This window comes from Carassius carassius, chromosome 33, assembly GCF_963082965.1.
Source record: "Carassius carassius chromosome 33, fCarCar2.1, whole genome shotgun sequence".
Classification (NCBI taxonomy): Eukaryota; Metazoa; Chordata; class Actinopteri; order Cypriniformes; family Cyprinidae; genus Carassius; species Carassius carassius.
The window spans coordinates 5,484,732-5,502,851 of NC_081787.1; the positions used below are offsets into that span (position 1 = coordinate 5,484,732).

General features: G+C 38.7%; 1 protein-coding gene across 3 annotated transcripts in view; it reads left to right on the plus strand.

Annotated features, from left to right (window-relative positions):
• The window catches only part of LOC132113553 (teneurin-2-like), a 364,954-nt gene that overhangs the window by 288,064 nt on the left and 58,770 nt on the right, over positions 1-18,120 (plus strand). For all 3 annotated transcript variants that reach the window (XM_059521368.1, XM_059521369.1, XM_059521370.1), the window contains one exon: positions 12,148-12,386. In XM_059521368.1, coding sequence (XP_059377351.1) covers positions 12,148-12,386 — 239 coding nt within the window. The remainder of the gene's footprint in view (positions 1-12,147; positions 12,387-18,120) is intronic.

Genomic DNA, 18,120 nt, shown 5'->3' on the forward strand with positions numbered 1-18,120 from the left:
AAGTGGACTGTGACCATAGTTGGCTAACGATGCTTTTGGGAAACGCACCCCTGTATAATTAAGCAAAATTAACAATAACTTAAATTTTAAACACACTATGAGTAATAATAGAAACATTAAGTACTTTTTAATTTTATTTATTTATTTATCTCAGCTCTCTTGAAACACTGTTTCCAGTCAGATTCCGGGAACCGAATATAACTGTTGTATAAAGGGAATAAAAACCGCAGTTTTCTCACAGAAAGGATCATACAAATAGCAGGTTATATTTTAAATCTGACAAAACAATCTCTTTGTGCCCCCAAGGGAGCAAGATTATTGAGTGCGATGTGACAGAAATTGTGTCTCAATCCAAAGAGTTGTTTTTATTAAAATTCTAGGACTGTTATTAGTTGGGTGGAAGCAATTTAGGTATTTTGACAGGTCTAGTCATTTGAAAAAAAAAAATGTAACCTAATTATGCATTTAATTCTAAAATTACAGAACTGAATAAATGAGTAGAAATGTATTATTTTCAAATATAGAAACTAATTTGAAAACAATGCCTAGTTCTGCATTTATTTCTGTTAATATAGACTAGAGTATTATGATATATATATATATATATATATATATATATATATATATATATATATATATATATATATATATTTTTTATGTTTTTGAAAGAAGTCTGTTATGTATATTCTCAAAAGCTGCTTTTATTATAATGAAAATGCAGTAAAAAAAAAATTATATTATGGCAATTCGCTACCCAAGAAACCTTTCTTACAATTATCAGTGTAGAATAGAGTTGTTCTTTTTTTGTCATTTATTTCACATTTTAACACTATAATGTACTTATTTACAAATGTGTCCTTGCTGAATTCATTTCTTGAAGTTTTGAATGGTAGTGTTCATAGTAATTTCGAACTTTTTCTCTCTATTTCTGTGTTTACAAAATATTTAGTATTATGGTATGTGACTTTCATGCTCAGTAAACAGTAGTGTGTGCTTACAGACCACACATGCAAACTGCATTATATAGCCTATGTGCAGATTTTAGAGTATTAGCATTCATAGTTCCCTCAAATGCAAATTATCTGTCTGTCATGCGTATACATTCACTCAGCCCTGTGCCTCAGCTTTCTCATTCACACTTTCTCTCTCTCTTTCTTTCCCTGTATGTTTCTCCTGCTGGGCTGAGGGTCACCTCCTCTGTTCCCAGATCAGAGAAGCAGCATACTCACATGCACTATTCATGAGGCCAGGCTGCATGTTTAATTCACCAGGACAGGTCTCAAGCCTGTTGGAAGTGTAGGTTCCTGACTGGCTGTAATTAAAGCAGGGACTGATAGGTGGTCCTGTATGTCAGCATGGGCCATTCAGCTCTCAGACATGAATGCTTTGGGAATGCTGTGTACAGGACTGGATAGTGACAAGGTTTTGTTCAGTTCAGGGTCACCCTGTGATACACACACAAACAATGACAGTATGCTTGTGACCTCCGGTGATGACTGTCTGCTGTGTTTGATTGGCATATTTCTGCTGCTTATAATGTGGACACGCCCATTGGCACCTTCCTGATCACAATTTACCCAGATGATGTGGTTTGCGTCAGGGCTGTTCAATCTTTACAGATCCAGAGGCCTTCCCCCAGCCAGACTCAAACCCAGAATAGGGATTCCTAGTATTACAATGCAAATATGCTCTGTAACAATTTATAATAGCATTCATTAAGAACATTAAACGTATTATAAAATGCAAATAGATCTTTATTTAGAAATTGGTTAATAGAAATGCCATCAAAATTTCATGGGCCCCTTGGAGTACCCTCAGGACCCCCAGAAGGGAAAACCCTTTGTCTACACGAACAGCAAAGTGTTTCCTGTGGAGAAAAAAATGAAAGGAAGATCAACATGTAATATCATAGCAGCAGTGTTGGGAAGGTTACTTTGGAAATGTAATAGGTTACAGATTACAAGTTACCCTGTTTAAAATGTAATAGTAGTGTAACCTTTTTAATTACTTTATTAAAGTAATGTAACTAATTACTTTTGAGTACTTTTTGATTACTTTTGTAAATTTGTGAAAATTAAAGAATAATAAATAAAAGCATATACATCAACTTAAATACAGTTATCTAATAAGCATGTGACGTATTCTGTGTAATAAAATCCTAAACATTGGTGTTTCTTTTAAACTGCTGTCTCTTTGTATATGATGATAGTTTTCTCAAAATAAGTAAAATGCACATGAAGTGACACAGAGCAGTTCTAGAAATTATGTTTATGTGCTCGTGTACTCCTATATTGAGATGGCAGAGGTTGAAAACACTGCGAGCTTCAGTAGGCTTATGTGTGGTAAATGAAACCATGTCTTTGCCATTAATTTACAGGAGGGGCAGAGTGGGAAAAAAAATCAGACTGGAAAATTCAAACTCATACAAACAAATTCATGGACAAAACTATTTTTTATCTATTTTAAATCTTTAATTTGGGGACATGCAAAATAATTAAAAGTTCTCTCCTGAACTGCACCTTCACTTCCATTTTTCTCTTCAGTCTCTTTATTTTGCCCTGTTATCCATCTCTCTCATGACTTTAATACTCAAGATTGAACAAAACTCTACAATACAATACTCTACAATACTACAATATCTTTATAGAAAAATCCTAATACTGTACACGAGTCATAACAAAGCATCTTTACAGATGAAACTGACCTGAAACCCTGAACAGTAGTTCTGCTTCTCTGCTCCACCAGTCCTCTCTCTCTCTCTCTCTCTCTCTCTCTCTCTCTCGTGTTGATTACTCGGAGTCTGATCCAAACCGTTTGGCGGAGGCGCGGAGAGCGCGCGAGTCATGACTAACACTTCATGACTTATTAGAGATTTAATTATCAAATGGCGGATTCGCAAATGATCGCTTTAGTACATTCGGCAGGCAATTATACAATAATGATATTAAATAGTGGGGCAAAATCGGCTGCGAGGTCACCGGGAATTGTCCCGATTCTCCCGGTGTCCAGTCCGCGCCGGATTTCCACAGACAGGCAGAATGTGCAAGTCATATATTGCATTTTTGGGGCTTAATATTCACAGACACTAGTCCATGTCATGTTTTGATTCAAGTGTACTGACCTACTTTTGATTTAGTCATCCAAAATGTGGCATATTCAGTCCGCGTTAGGCATTTCGTTTTTATGACTGGATTCTACGAACCAGACTGTATTTCCGCATCCCGGAAATTATTAGGGTGTATAGTCAGTGCAATTTGGGAAAGAAATCAGTTAAATCTGTATGTGGATGCGTGTAAATATTCAAATGTAATCCCCTTTGTAATCGTTAAAAATTTCATAAGTAACTGTAATTTAATTACTCATTTTTTCGTAGTAACTGTAACTAATTACAGTTACAATAATTTTGTAATTAAATTACGTAACGCCGTTACATGTAACTAGTTACTCCCCAACACTGCATAGCAGTAACCGTGACATGTGACAAATGATGATTTCTCTAAAACTATTCTCATCTGTGGCGTCCAGCGTTGCATTCTGTCCTTCGGTTCTTCAGTTCTCTGTCATCATAAATCACTGGAAGTTGCAAATGTGTGTAATATTTATCAGCTTTATGGCTGGGTAATATTTAGACAGCTAAATGGCTCTGTATAATTGTCACACAATCCTTCCTCATTTGCTCATAAAATTATGAAGGGGTGCTCTAATGAAGGCCCGACGCTCAGCATTGACTCGTGGATGCTCAGGTGTGTTAGAATGGGCTCCTATACTGAAGCCATCAGGACTACCCAGCAGCACTGAGCCTGCCATCTGCTGAGACAGAACCACACTCCCCACACCAATCCAAAACCTCACCAAGCCAGGAAGCCGGCCCAAACTCTGGCCCCCCTCCCCGTTCCCCTGCTAGCAGCCGCCGCCCCTCTCACTGCAGCTTTTTAATTGGGGTTCTGTCAATGCAGATGGGCCACCTGTCGTGCACACGCACGTGTAATTCACAAACTCTTTTCCAATATATTCACATTCATTAACTGCATTACTCATCACATTTGCGGAGGCTCTGAAGTCTGGTGAGCATGGGGGATATAGAGAAGTTGCGAATACGGATTGGACCACCAGCACACCACCCAGGATCTGTGCTGGCATTGACCAGCATCACACACACCATTCCTGGGCAACAGGCGGCTTTGTGGGCCTTCTCAGTGGAATCTTGCAAGTGCCTGTTCACTTCACTATGGTTATAAGTGCTGACCTCAGAGACAGTGATCCTTTTGCATGTGTCTTTAAATTATGTGCCGAAAAAAAAAAATTCAAAATGAAAACACTGTCGTCATTTACCCACCTTTATGCTGTTATTAAAATATAATTCATACTGTTTATTAAGGTTATCATTATCTGAAGGTTTGCGGTCCAGTTTTGCACAAAGTTGCTGGGTAAATTTCAGTTACTTTCATTGAAAATAAATTACTTCCGGTCAAATTATTATTTATATATATATATTTTTTTTTTTGCAAACAACTGTCAGGGTAAAGGCCCCTTGATGGGTGGAAAATGATCATTTGAAGCTAAATTAAGAAAAGTTTTTGGTGCAAGAAACCTTGACTTCAGTGGGGGTAAATAATGATTTCTATAAGAATATAAAAAGCAATTTGAAATGAAATCAAATATGTAATAAAAAATAAGCTGCCATATAATGCTTAAAATGGCATCCAGCCCATTAAGTAGCCGAATAGATCAGAGATGTGTTCAGCTGTGTAAATAGCACAGAATGTCACATGGACAGACAAGCGCTCAGTTTCTCAGTGTGGAGAGATGGAGGCCCGGGGAGTCTGTGTCTGCAGATGCTCATCTCCTCTCGCCTCTGGGTCACACAGCACTAAGCCGACACACTAAAGTTAATAGGCCTATTTTTATTTTTGTATCAACAGCACAGAGAGAGCATTTTCACACACTGTCTGCCTCTCCCTGACCCAAAGCACAGACTAAATCCACCTCTGCAGATTTATAAACCAAAGAGAGAAAGTTTGGAGGAAAGTCTCCAGCCTTGTGATGCAACAGTAGCCTCCTGTGATGCCATGCTCGTGAGAGTTTCTTGGGAAGCTTTTGGTCTGCACTTTTCTAGTTACTTTTCCATGGATAAATAAGTTAACTTGTGAGTGGTGTGCTGTGCATTGCATAGTCAGTTGAGGAGCGGGTATGAGTTCCCATAAGATGAACATTATGTACCCTCCACTGCATGTTTTCTCTTTGTCTCCCAGTCACTTTTTTTTATAATTATTGGTTATTTTCAAAGCGTGTTAAAAAAACTGAAGAGATAAGTTTACATGGGCAACAGTTTATAAATATATATATATATATATATATATATATATATATATATATATATATTTAAAATTAATCTCTCACATCAGTGATTATAACTTTGTGTCTAAAGTGACCCCTTTTATAGAAGGTTAGAAACAAAAATAGACATACAGTATGGGAATATACAGTAATCTCAGAAAGAGTAAGTAGCATGACATTTAAAAGCTAAGTATATTTTTCTTTTGTCTTGGAATTGGAGGTCATGCCCGTTTCTGTTTGGTGGATAACTTTTAAAGGGGTTTAAATTGATTACCCTGAATGTTCCATCTACAGATTAACACCCTGAACCATTTAGACAGGAACACACAGCTCTCTGTGTGTGTCCTCTATGTAAATTATGTTATTTTATAGGTCAGGACTTTCCTGTTAAAGTAGAAAAGCAAACCTTTCTCTGAGAGGTACCTGCACAGCTGCCAGTACCGGAAGATTGATTGATAAAGTATAGGTAGAGGGAGAGGATATAAACAAGCTGGGGGGAAGGAGGAGGATCCGAGAGATTGTTTGGCTGAGGAGTGAGAGATCGGAAAACAAGGAGGAGGGTGGAATCGGTATTCGGCAGCATAAATGACTGAAGATGGCCCGGTCCTGTGAAGGCTTATTTCCTATCATGAAGTGAGGCCTTTTCACCAGCTGATGCCTGCTTCAATTTTGCTCTCATCTCAGGACGCCCCGAGCTGCTCTCTGCTCCCTCCATACAGAGTCGTGCACACTCAAATTAGATTCCCAAGCAGGTCGCAATATCACAATTGAGCCAAAGAAGAGGGCTTTCACATGCACAGTGTGCGGGATGTTTCTGAAGGTGTGTATTGTGGATACAGCATGGCTGGTGTTTGATTTTGTGGGTGTGTTTGCAGCAGGGTCCTGTGTCAACTTCTTAAGCTGTAGTTTGGGTCCGTGTGCCACGAGAGAATTAGATTTTTCTGTTTGTGCAGATATCAAAGATTCAATATGACTTGTGCGATATGCTGTGCACACATTCACAGGTCCATGAACTCCTTGAACCAGATGCCTCTGCGGTTCTTTCTACAGTACATTTGATGTTGCAGCATCCATTCTGCATCATTTCACATCCATTAGTTATGGGTAATGTAATTTTTGACCTCAGAAGATGATTCTTGTGAATATTTAATTGTAGTGCTTGCAATCTCACTCATGCTTTTTATTCCCTCACACTATTCAACAGAAGGTACTTCATGTACAGACTCATACTTTTATAGTATTTCAGATAACTTCACATTTACACTAGATGAAGTGATACAAAAGAGCCTGGCTAAGACATTGTGTATTCCAAATTTGGGCCAGTTTTCACAGGCAGAAGAGGTCCTGTAATGTATAGTCCACTGAAAGTGACTTGAGGTTGAGAGCACAAGTGTAGTTTTACAGATAGACTTAACTTAACTTAACTTAACTTAACTTAACTTAACTTGACAAAACTCACCTTTTGCACATCACAAAAAACAGTTAGACAAGAGATATAAAGCCAAATCAAACTTCATACTTCAAACCAATGCAGTTCTCTGTTGGTCAATGCAGGGAGTTTAGGTGACATCTGCATTGGGAAAAGTTTTGCGCTTACATGGATTCCTGTTGAAATTTACAAAAATTTACAGTAAATTTGACCTTAATGATTCCACTGTATTAGTTGCATAGTGAATTGTGATTGGCCTTTATTGCACATTTTGTGGCAAGTTATACTTTTGTCCTTCATGAAAATGTAGTTTGCAAAGTTTACTTTTTATTTTGTTTTTCATTTTTTGCTCAGAAAAAGAGGCCAGAATTGTTGTGCAATTTTAGGTAATAAATGCAGCTTTTAAGGGAGAATAAAAGCAGGAAAATTGTCCTAAAAGAAAATTGTTTGAATTCTTGATCTCCGGCTGAGAAGTGAGCAATGCAAAATTCTGCTTCTCTCTGCCTCTTTTCTTTCTTTCTCTCTATTCTCCCCCTCCCTCTTTCTCTTTTTCTTTCCCTCTCAGACTTCATCAGTGGTTGCCAAGGTATCTGTGTGGGGCAGATTTAAATTCTCAGCTGCGCTCCGAGGCCAATTTGTTATCCTAACGGGAGCCAATCAGAATACAGGTGCCCGCAGCTCGCTGAAGATTTATGGGCCCTCTCTGTGCTTGTGCCACACACAGATCAAATTCTGGATATGGCACAGCAATCCCAGCAAACATAATTAGAAAAGTTTTTGGAGACCTTTGTTTTGGTGTTTAGCTTACCCATCGCCCAATAGTTGGATTGTAGAAGAATGTGGAGAGAAGCAAAGTTTAACAAAGCTGAATAAAGTGTGATTCAGGTCAGGGAGAAACTTGTGTCTGTGAATCTGTTCTCATGCTGGGTGTTTTGGGATGTGGTTGTTTAAAAAAAGAAAAAAACTGTTAAAAAAGTATTTTACTCCTATTACAGCATGCAAAGAGAGGTATTTCATGACCGCGGTCACTTACCTGTCTTGATAGGTGCTGATGTTGGTTATTTAAAGTGGAAAAGTGATGTATATAATGAGGGTGTCAATCAGAGGCATGTGGGTAGCGAGTGCGAGATCAGACAGTTAAATGAGGAATAGATCTGGAAATGGAAAGTTAAAAATGAATAAATAAACACCGGTGTCTGACACTAACTACATGTTTGGTGATGAGGGTTCTTCTGGGGCTGTCACAACTAATGAGAGGCAGGGTCCATTTTCAGCAATGCATATTTAACAGGGCTCAATGACACACACACACACCTGTCTAACTGAGACATGGTCATTAATCAGCTCTTGCACACTACACACATCATGACCTCAACAATGACTTCATCAGCGCCTGCAGAGAACTTAAAGAAAGTACCTGAGCTTTTTTTTTGTCTCATTTTGTCCTCTTCCTGTCTCACTTCTCATCTTTACACCTCTCCTGTCTTCATTTCCTCTCTTCTTTTCTCCTCTGCTCTCCTTATCTCATATCATCAGGTCTTTGTCTCATCTCAACTCATTGTTCTCCTCTTCTTTCCTCTCCTCTGCTTATTTCCCCCTGGTCTGGCCTCATCTCTCTCTCTCTCTCTCTCACGTCTCCCATCATCTCTGTTGGCTTCAACTCTTCCCCCTGCTTCCTCCCAAACAATGTTCGACATAAATCACTGTCAATTAAGCACGCCGTGTAAATCAAGCCTTTTAATTTCACAATTAAGCCACTCCATCCGCATTCGGCTTCCCCTCACCATCCCGAGATGAAAAGAGCTTTCAATAGAGATACAGCCAATAGCTATGAGTTACACTTCAGCTTGAGTGCACGCGCTTCCAAAATGACCTTAATTAATTTCCCTCCGTCACCCCTGTCAGCTGGCAAATTAGTGGCTGCAACCTTCTGCGTGGGTAAAAATTATTTGCCATTTAAGTGACTGACTTGACCTTGTGAGTCGCCTGACTTCAGACAGTGGCGGAATGACATGGAGGCGGGCCACAGGAAGCGAAACTGTATTTTTAGACATGCACTTTGGCTGCCTTTCTGTCACGCTGCTGCTCATTGCAGGCCTGATTACTGTCTACCTGTAACCTGCTAGCTTCCCTGTACAGTTTATGCAGGTCGACCTGACAGGAAGACGTGAAGGGAGTTGATGTGGGTTCAGATAGAGGCATGGTGCTGGAGGTGGAGGTACCGCCTGTGGCATCACACCATCAATTGGAGAAGCAAGAAGGGTTGAAAGAACATTTCGAAAGAGCGAGACCGAATATGAAGAAATAAGAAAATTTCACTTTTTTCCACTGTTGACCGAGCTTCTTGGTTCATGCACACAATTATTCAAGCTCTGCATGTGTTTTTGCAGTACTGTGTGTATGTGTTATGCATGCATGTGAGACAGTGAGGCCTAAGGCAGTGTAGATGTCACCCTCAGCTGGGGAAAACCGGCTTTGTTATGTAAAGCCACTGTGTGGAATCCTCCGTGTGGCCTCCATTCATTATACTGCTGCATTATTATCATTTATTACCATTCATTAAATTTATCAACCTGCTGTCACTCTCCGTCTCTCCCTTAGTGGCTTTTGAGAAGGAAGACCTAGATTTTATTATTTCTTCTGAGGTTTATTTTCCTTGGGCTTGGGTGAGAAGAGCAGAGACAGACGTGGTGGGTGGGAGTCATGCCATGGAGAAGTTTTTTTTTTTTTTTTTAAAGAATCAGACTTAAGATTTTTTTAAAGGGACAAATTAAATGTGAGAAGGTTTCTTCACTGTGAGTGCTGGTATTTAGTCTCCCATCACTGGTATTTTTGCTGTTTGTATAACTCCATTTGTCTGTGTTTGTGTATTTCAGACATTTAGTAGAGGGGAATTGTAATCATTTTATCAGCAGGTGGCAAAATGTAACTGTCTTTATGAGTGAAGATATTGACCCATATATGCAAATGATTCTGTCAAAAAAATTGATTCCTTTAGGAAGGAAACAAGTTACTCTCTTTGAATGAGTCATTGAATCATTTACTCAGTTAATTCATTCAAGCATGTTGATTCATTAAGGAGCAAAAAAAGTATTTATGAGTGATTTATTTAATTATTCATTAAACCAATTAAATTAAAACTGTTTCAAATTGTAACTAAACAAATGACTCATTTGAGTCTTCTCCACCTTATTTTTCCTGTAAGAGTGGGCGAATCCATTTGTAAATTTAATATGTCTAGCTTCCGGTCCCTTCCGAGTCCAGCAATTTTTAGCTGTGCAATACAACTCATTTTGCTGCTTGATCTTGCAAACTGATGTGTCTTACCAATTATGAGTTAGTAACTTTATTCAACCTATTTGTTCATTCGCGAATCAAACTAGTGACTTACTGAATTAGGAAAAGCATACTAGCATAATACTCTATTTTTTTATTTAGAACTTAAGTTTTAGGCAAAATACTGTTTTGCTCCACAATCATAAACTGACAAAGTGGCAATATCTTCTCTAAAATATAAGTTTACAATTTTAAACAGAGAATACAAGATGTCAATACTGAATCCCAAACTGTGATTGCAATCACAAATCCCTGGCCATGTTTTCTTGTGTGTATGTGCTGAATGTAAGAGTGCACTGTAGGTTAAAACTTAAAAAATACATCAGTGACGGGTTAGTTAGGCACTGACCCCAGCTGTCCCATCAGGCTGGATTCCAGGTGGTTCAGTCTGTCCATCCATGGGTGAGTGTGGGATGATAGAGGGATGTATGGGGATAGGCCGATAAGAGTTGGGGGTAATGGAAGGGCTGAAGCACGACGGAACAAAAATCAGCTCTGGAAATGGAATACGCCGCTGGAACGTGTCCAGAGATATTGGAAGGCATCTTGTGGAAAGAGGCTATTAAAGATCACAGGAGTGAGCAGCCTGTGGCTGTTTCCTTCGTAGGTTAGAGGTACGAAAGACGGAAGTATCTGGGGGCTAGGGTGTGGGGGCCGGTCCAGAGACAAGCCTCTCAGGCAGATACCTGACCGCAGAAAAGCTCTCAGCCTCTTGATTTGGTCTTAGTAGAGAACGGGACCTGATAAAACACGACCAACTCCAGGACCCCACGCTAATCATAACGGCAACATGACCCCAGCTGATCCATTTTACACTACATCTCTTTTTAAAAATGCATCCTTGCTCCAGGCACGACGGTGCTTTATGTGAGATGAAAGTCCTCATTTGCAGGGCAGGAAACACCAGCATAGGGCTCAAAGCAGTAATTAACTACTAAATTATTTAAGTACAATGCTAAATTGTACAAGTTTCATCAATAATCTATTGTAGCATTAAGGCTATGTTAGCAAGTATCAAGACTAATAAAAGCAGCTCGGAAGAGAGACTGGAGAATACCCGTGTGACACCAGAAAGACCTTTTTGAAACATACTTTCTGAGTGATGTCATTTCTTAAAGGTAAAGTGTCTTTTTTTTTTTACCTGTGTTAAATATCAATTGTAATCATTTACTCAACCTCATGTCTGACTTCCTTTCTTCCTACTGTGCACGACCAAGTTTTGTGTAAATTTTTAGGGCAGGATTAGCTGTTTGTCCAAGCAATGGGAGGCAAGGAAATAGGTGTGTTTTGAAACCATTCTGTTTTGTACAAAAATGACACTTTTAAAGCTAGTCAGGGATAAAAGTGATTTGTTAGATCTTTCAGAATTGCGCACCATTGTGAAAAACATTCTGTGGAATCCTGCCAGTCTGTTGTTACATGGCTCTGTGGTCTATGAACTGTATTCATGATGTTTTTGCAAGCTTAACGCTGATTATCAGTGAGTATGTTCTGTCTCACAGTAGTCTCAGTGCTGAGGCTGCATATTAACAAATCACCTCCTGTTTGTCTGCGCCTAGAGTCCATTTATGAGGCTGTAATGATTAATCTGACTGTGAAGTACACAGCAATATCCTCCTGTCTAGATTTTTTCTTTTCATCAGCTCGACGGAAATGACCCCATACCAGAAAATCTAACCGTTATGTACGATCTAAGTGAAGTGTGTCTCTGTATAGCATGTGTGGAGCGGAGGCTTTTGAATTATTGAGTGACTTTGTTGTGTAAGTGTCCCTCTGAGGGCCGGGACAGGCCTGCGGTGCCGTGTGTTTGTGTGCCATATGTCCACTGCTCCACACTGAGGCTCTGCATACACTGTCCTTCACCCCCAACAAGCACCTGCGACACTCTGTGATCAACGTAACACACCCACACACACACACACACATGTACCTTAGAGCTTAGAAAGAGAGGATGCAGTAAAGGAGATTTGATACCATGGATGGATGTGACCTTCCATGTGTGCTTGAAATACTTAAAACGCAATTTATATTTCTCTTTTCTGCAGGCATTTCCTGTTTAAGACCTCTTCAGGGACCACGCCTCTCTTTAGCAGCTCATCACCGGGTTACCCCTTGACATCCGGCACAGTATATTCACCCCCACCACGGCTCCTACCCAGAAACACCTTCTCCAGAAGCGCCTTCAAGCTGAAGAAGCCGTCCAAGTACTGCAGCTGGAAATGTGCCGCCCTGTCAGCGATCACTGCAGCCACCCTGCTGGCCATTCTGCTGTCCTACTTCATCGGTAAAATATCTCATTCTCTCTTTTTTGTCTATAGCCTTTCAATTTGCTTTTTATTGACTGTAATGTACCATCTTAAGTCTCTTTCTTTTGGATCACTTTTAATAATCGATTGAGAGGCATTATATTTAGCACTTATATCTGTACAAACACTGATTCGGTGATAGCAATAAGCAGATAATTTAATTCCACATAGAGATTAAATAGGGTATTAATAATTAGATTGTGTGTGTGCGTGTGTGTGTGTGTCTGTGCGTACTGTATGTGTGTGCATATTTATCCAGATGCAGCTCATTATTAAATGTGCCTGAGGAGAAATGTAGAAATGTTAACTAACTCATACCTGGTGATTTGTGACTAGAACTCACCAGTTACATTGTTAAGATCTGAATTATTAAAAGCAGCATTTCAGCTCGTGCTTTTTGCATCTATAGCTGCCCAGCTGGCTTTAACCAGCTGATTCTTAAAAGGACTCAGATTTTTACCCGAGCACAATTCTGCCACAGAGGAAAAAAAAGCTGGCACTTCATTTTAATTGAAGCATTTATATTTAATGCATAAAAGTATTTTTATGCATTATGCCTTGTAATGTATAATACATCATATATTGTAATAACACTTATAATACATGATAATACTGATCTATTCATTGTTACACCTTTGGAAAGTGCAATGCATTATAAGTTAACACATGAGAAACATGGAATGAGTGAATTTCACCACTGATGGTACTAATTTTACTGAGAGGATTTCATATTATTTCGTGTTACTGGCCCAAATTAAAATTTGAATTTACTAGTCATGTAAACTACATATACTGGTATTATTTCAGTCTATTTACAACATGCTCGTTTACTCTCTGAATATCCAAGTCAACCTAAAGACATTGTCGACCTCTGATTGTAGGGAGGACACTTTAAATGAAAGAACTGCTGGGAGTCTTTAACCCCACACTGCGTCCGTGAAGGACACGCTCGAGGGTGATATTATTTTCAATAAGACCTCTCTGGTTTTGTGTTTTGTGAGTGTATGCGAACGTCAGTTATTGGGTAATGGAGAAGCGGTGGCCTTCCCCTCACACCTCACAGAGCAACGTAAGGACCCCCAGTGGAGAACAGAAATGAGTCCTCGCTCTTCAAACTGGATGAGTTTAATACTGAGGGTGCGAACAGCATGAGAACGCAAGAGAAAATGAGAAAAAGGTACACTATCAATGAACATCAGAGAGAAAGTGCAACAAGAATAGAGACACAAAATAGCCACATAGACAAACAAAAGCGGACACAGAGGTAGATGTTGTCTTTATGTGGCCTCTATTATAAGCACACCTGTGCTGGGGAGTTTTGCTCTGGCAGGATGCCTCAGTCCCCTCTGTGTCTCTATTTAAAAGCCTTAAGCAAGGGGCAGATGTGTCACACGGACCCTCGCTGCCCCTCTTCTCTCTGGGGACCCCGCTCAACAGATGGGGCAGTCAGCAAGTGCAGGAGTCAGCACAAGCGCCCTTGTTCTTCCTGCCTGCATCGCTGTACATGTATTCATCTACCGGTCTGCCTTTCCCATGTCCTTCAGTGCTTCACGCTCTTTTGTGCTGTCCGAAACTCAGCTCACAGATATCCACTTGAAGCTGAGAAAGGTCGAAAAGTGTGTGGATATTGAAGCGATCATTGAAAGTGCCATTGGAAAGTTTGGAGTCTGTAAGATTTCATGCTTTTTGAAAGAAGTCTCTTATGCTCATCAAGACTGCATTCAACTGATTTACAAAAATACATAAATATTTAATATTACTATTATTATTATTATTATTATTTAAAACTATATTGTAGCATATTTAAAAATGTGGTAAAGTGTATATATATATATATATATATATATATATATATATATATATATATATATATATATATACAGTACAGACCAAAAGTTTGGACACACCTTCTCATTCAAAGAGTTTTCTTTATTTTCATGACTATGAAAATTGTAGAGTCACACTGAAGGCATCAAGGGCTATTTGACCAAGAAGGAGAGTGATGTGGTGCTGCGCCAGATGACCTGGCCTCCACAGTCCTGACCTGAACCCAATCGAGATGGTTTAGGGGTGAGCTGGACCGCAGACAGAAGGCAAAAGGGCCAACAAGTGCTAAGGATCTCTCGGGGAACTCCTTCAAGACTGTTGGAAGACCATTTCAGGTGACTACCTCTTGAAGCTCATCAAGAGAATGCCAAGAGTGTGCAAAGCAGTAATCAAGGCAAAAGGTGGCTACTTTGAAGAACCTAGAATATGACATATTTTCAGTTGTTTCACACTTTTTTGTTATGTATATAATTCCACATGTGTTAATTCATAGTTTTGATGACTTCAGTGTGAATCTACAATTTTCATAGTCATGAAAATAAAGAAAACTCTTTGAATGAGAAGGTGTGTCCAAACTTTTGGTCTGTACTGTATATATATATATATAATTCTTTTTTTTTTCAGCAGTCAATCTTCAGTGTCGCATGATATTTCTGATCATGTGATCATTTTAATATGCTTATTTGCTGCCCAGGAAGCATTTATTATTATTATCAATCTTGAAAATCTTGCGCTTCTTAATATTCTTTGTGCAAATCATGATACTGTACATAGTTTTGATACATGAACAGGATTTTTTGGTGAATAATACGTTCAAATGAGCAAGGTTTTTTTTATGTATTTTTTTTTTATCTTGTTTGACATTATAAACATCTTTGCTGTCACTTTTGATCAATTTAATGTATTCTTGCAAAATTACAATTCTTAAAAAATAAATAAATAAAAAATACTTCCTGTCCCCTAAAATCTAGATGGTATTATATGCATTGTATAACAAAATATTAAATGCTATTTAAAAACTCTAAATAAAAATTAAATAAGTAAATAAACAAACTTTCTGGTTTTGTGATGATACTACTAATCTGATGAGGCCCAGAAAATTAAAGTGTAGCTAGTACTTTGAAAAGCTCTAGCATCATTTGTTTGCATGTGTCACTAATGTTTTGTTATGTAATGCAATGAAAAGGATGTATTTTTAATTAGTACTTAGTGTCCAAACACTTATCAAATAGTAGTGACTTATACAACAGCTGTATATTGTTTGAGGTTGAACTTTTATTTTGGTATGAACAGGATTCATTCCAGAGGGAGGATTCATTCAGTAAATGTGTATTTACTTTTCTAAATGTAATTCTAGCTGTACAGTCAGCAGTATTCAGTGGATGGAGGTCTTAACTGCTGGAAACTGACCCAGCTTAAGCTCTATGACAGTGTGTTTATAGACGTGTTCACAATTGTGTGCGTGTTCGCATATTAGTGTGTCCCCACAAATAGATAAATGTGCCACTGCAGCATTTCCTCCAACACAGACGTGGCTGCTAGTCCGCTGAGAGCTGTCCAATCTCCAAGGGAATGGAGAGAACGCACAGGGGATAGAAATAAGAAGTTATTTTTATTTCCTCATTTTATACTGGAGGCCTGAAAGACTCCTTTTTGCTTCATTCTCTTTGGGGATGGATAACTGTCCCAGAATGTCACCATAGCCCCTGAAAGCCCGAATTCAGCACCAGGAGAGGAGGACTCACAGATGCTCGTACTAACACATTTCAGCTCCCTGTGGCTTACACACACACACACTTACATACAAACACAGGTGTGCAGAACAGTTCTCTATGAGGAGAGAAAAAAATAGGAGAAAAGAATAGACAAGAGGAAGAGATGCAAAGAGCAGTGTCAAGATGAGATGAGACAAAAGAAAAAGACAAAATAACCTGATAGATGAAACCTGATGATATGAGGTGAGACGAGATGAGAATAGCCAAGATGAGATACAGTATAGACTAAAGAAAGGGATTAGACAAAATAACATAAAAATGAGAAGTGTCATAACGAGATAAGAGTAGAGATGAGACCTGATGAGACGTGATAAGAACACTTATGATGAGACAAGACCAGGGAATTAGCAATTAGACAAAATAACATGATGAGATCAAACGAGAAAGAAAACAAGACACTGAGACAAGCTAAACACAGATGAGATGAGCAGAGAAGCATACAGATACTACGAGTCAATAGAAAATGACGAGACAAAGACTAAAATTGGAAAAGTAGACAAGCATTAAAGTAAGATAAAATTTGAAAAACTAAATGAGAAAAGATAGCCGCGTTTCCACAGCAGGAACTTTACCCAGGAACTAGGGACTTTGGGCTGGTACTCGATGTGTTTCCACCACAGGAACCAGGATCTAAATAAAGCTCAGAGTAAAATATTGCCAATCAGAAAGTCCCTGCTCACGAGGTAGTACTTTTTCAAAGGTCCGGAACTTTTGCGGACAGATCTTGGGCGCTAAACATACTGATTGGTTGAGTTCACGCAGCAATGTATTTCAACCAACATTCATTCGGATAATAGTCTAAATATTACTGATACTGTGTAATGAAATGTAGTTTTAAAGTATTTCAGGTGAGAATGTAGTTGTTTAAAACTCAAATCTGTGGTTTAGTTATAAAGACAGCATCTATTTAAAAATGTGGTGCGCCGATTTTGGAGACAATCAGCAGGAGCTCAGTACTCATGTTTACCGACGAGAGCAGCCTCGACTCAGCTAGTACTTCTGATATTTGCCACTGGCTCTGATGACTCTTTACTGGTTAAACATAAAATATAATTAGTTTTGGGTAAATCTAACAGGTAATCTTTGGTCTGTATTCAATTAATATATTAATATGTTAAAATTAAAATAAAAAGAGGCAATACTGTTTGATATAATATTTTGTAATGTAGGCTACACACACATTCCCCTCAACTACATTTCTGCGGCTTTTGATATGTTTAAATGAAAACAAAAGGAGGCAGTGGTGTTTCATATATTTCATCTTATTGTAACTATACAATGAGGAAAATTGCAGAAGCCAAGGCGAGCTGACTGACGTTATCAAGTAGCCTACGCTGCTGTTTGCAGAATTACGGGACTTGCGTCGTCCCGTCCGTGGGAGATCACACTGCCAAATCAAATTCACAAAGTCTGAACTAATGAGGATGCAAGTCCAAAATTTGTTTATTTGTAGACTATTTCACTTTGTAGACTATTTGCCTAATCTACATGTACTTTAGACCGCGTTGGAAACACAGAAAGCAACAGGTCTGGGATGAAAAAAGTTCCTGGGAAAAGGTTCTTGGTACAATTGTTCCTGCTAATTTCGGTGGAAACCTGGCTGATGAGACCAGATGAGATGAGACCAGGGAAAAAACACAAGATTAGGCCAAACGAAAACGAAAAAAGAAAGTGAGCCTAAAATGAGAAGAGATGCATCAAAGTGACACAGGCAAAACGAGAACGAAATGATGAGACAGAGAAAAAATGATGAGAGGAGAAAAAGTGATGAAACAAGATAGAGTGAATCGAGAAGAGACTTATTGTATGCATGACATCACTCTCGTCACTGTGTTGTGAGGCTGCTACAGTAGGAATGGGCAGGGGTGCAGATAGGATTTTTTAACTGTGGGGGACCAAGCTGTCCAGCAGTCAAATTTTTTCAGTCCAGAAAAATCACCAGCACAGTCATAGACAACAGTACAATTGCATCTAAAAAATATTGAATATCATAGAAAAGGTCTTTATTTTTTGTAACTTAATTCAAAAAAGCTAACTTTCTTATATTCTAGATTCATTGCACACAAACTGAAATACTTTAATATTTTTTTGTTTTAATTCTGATGGTTAC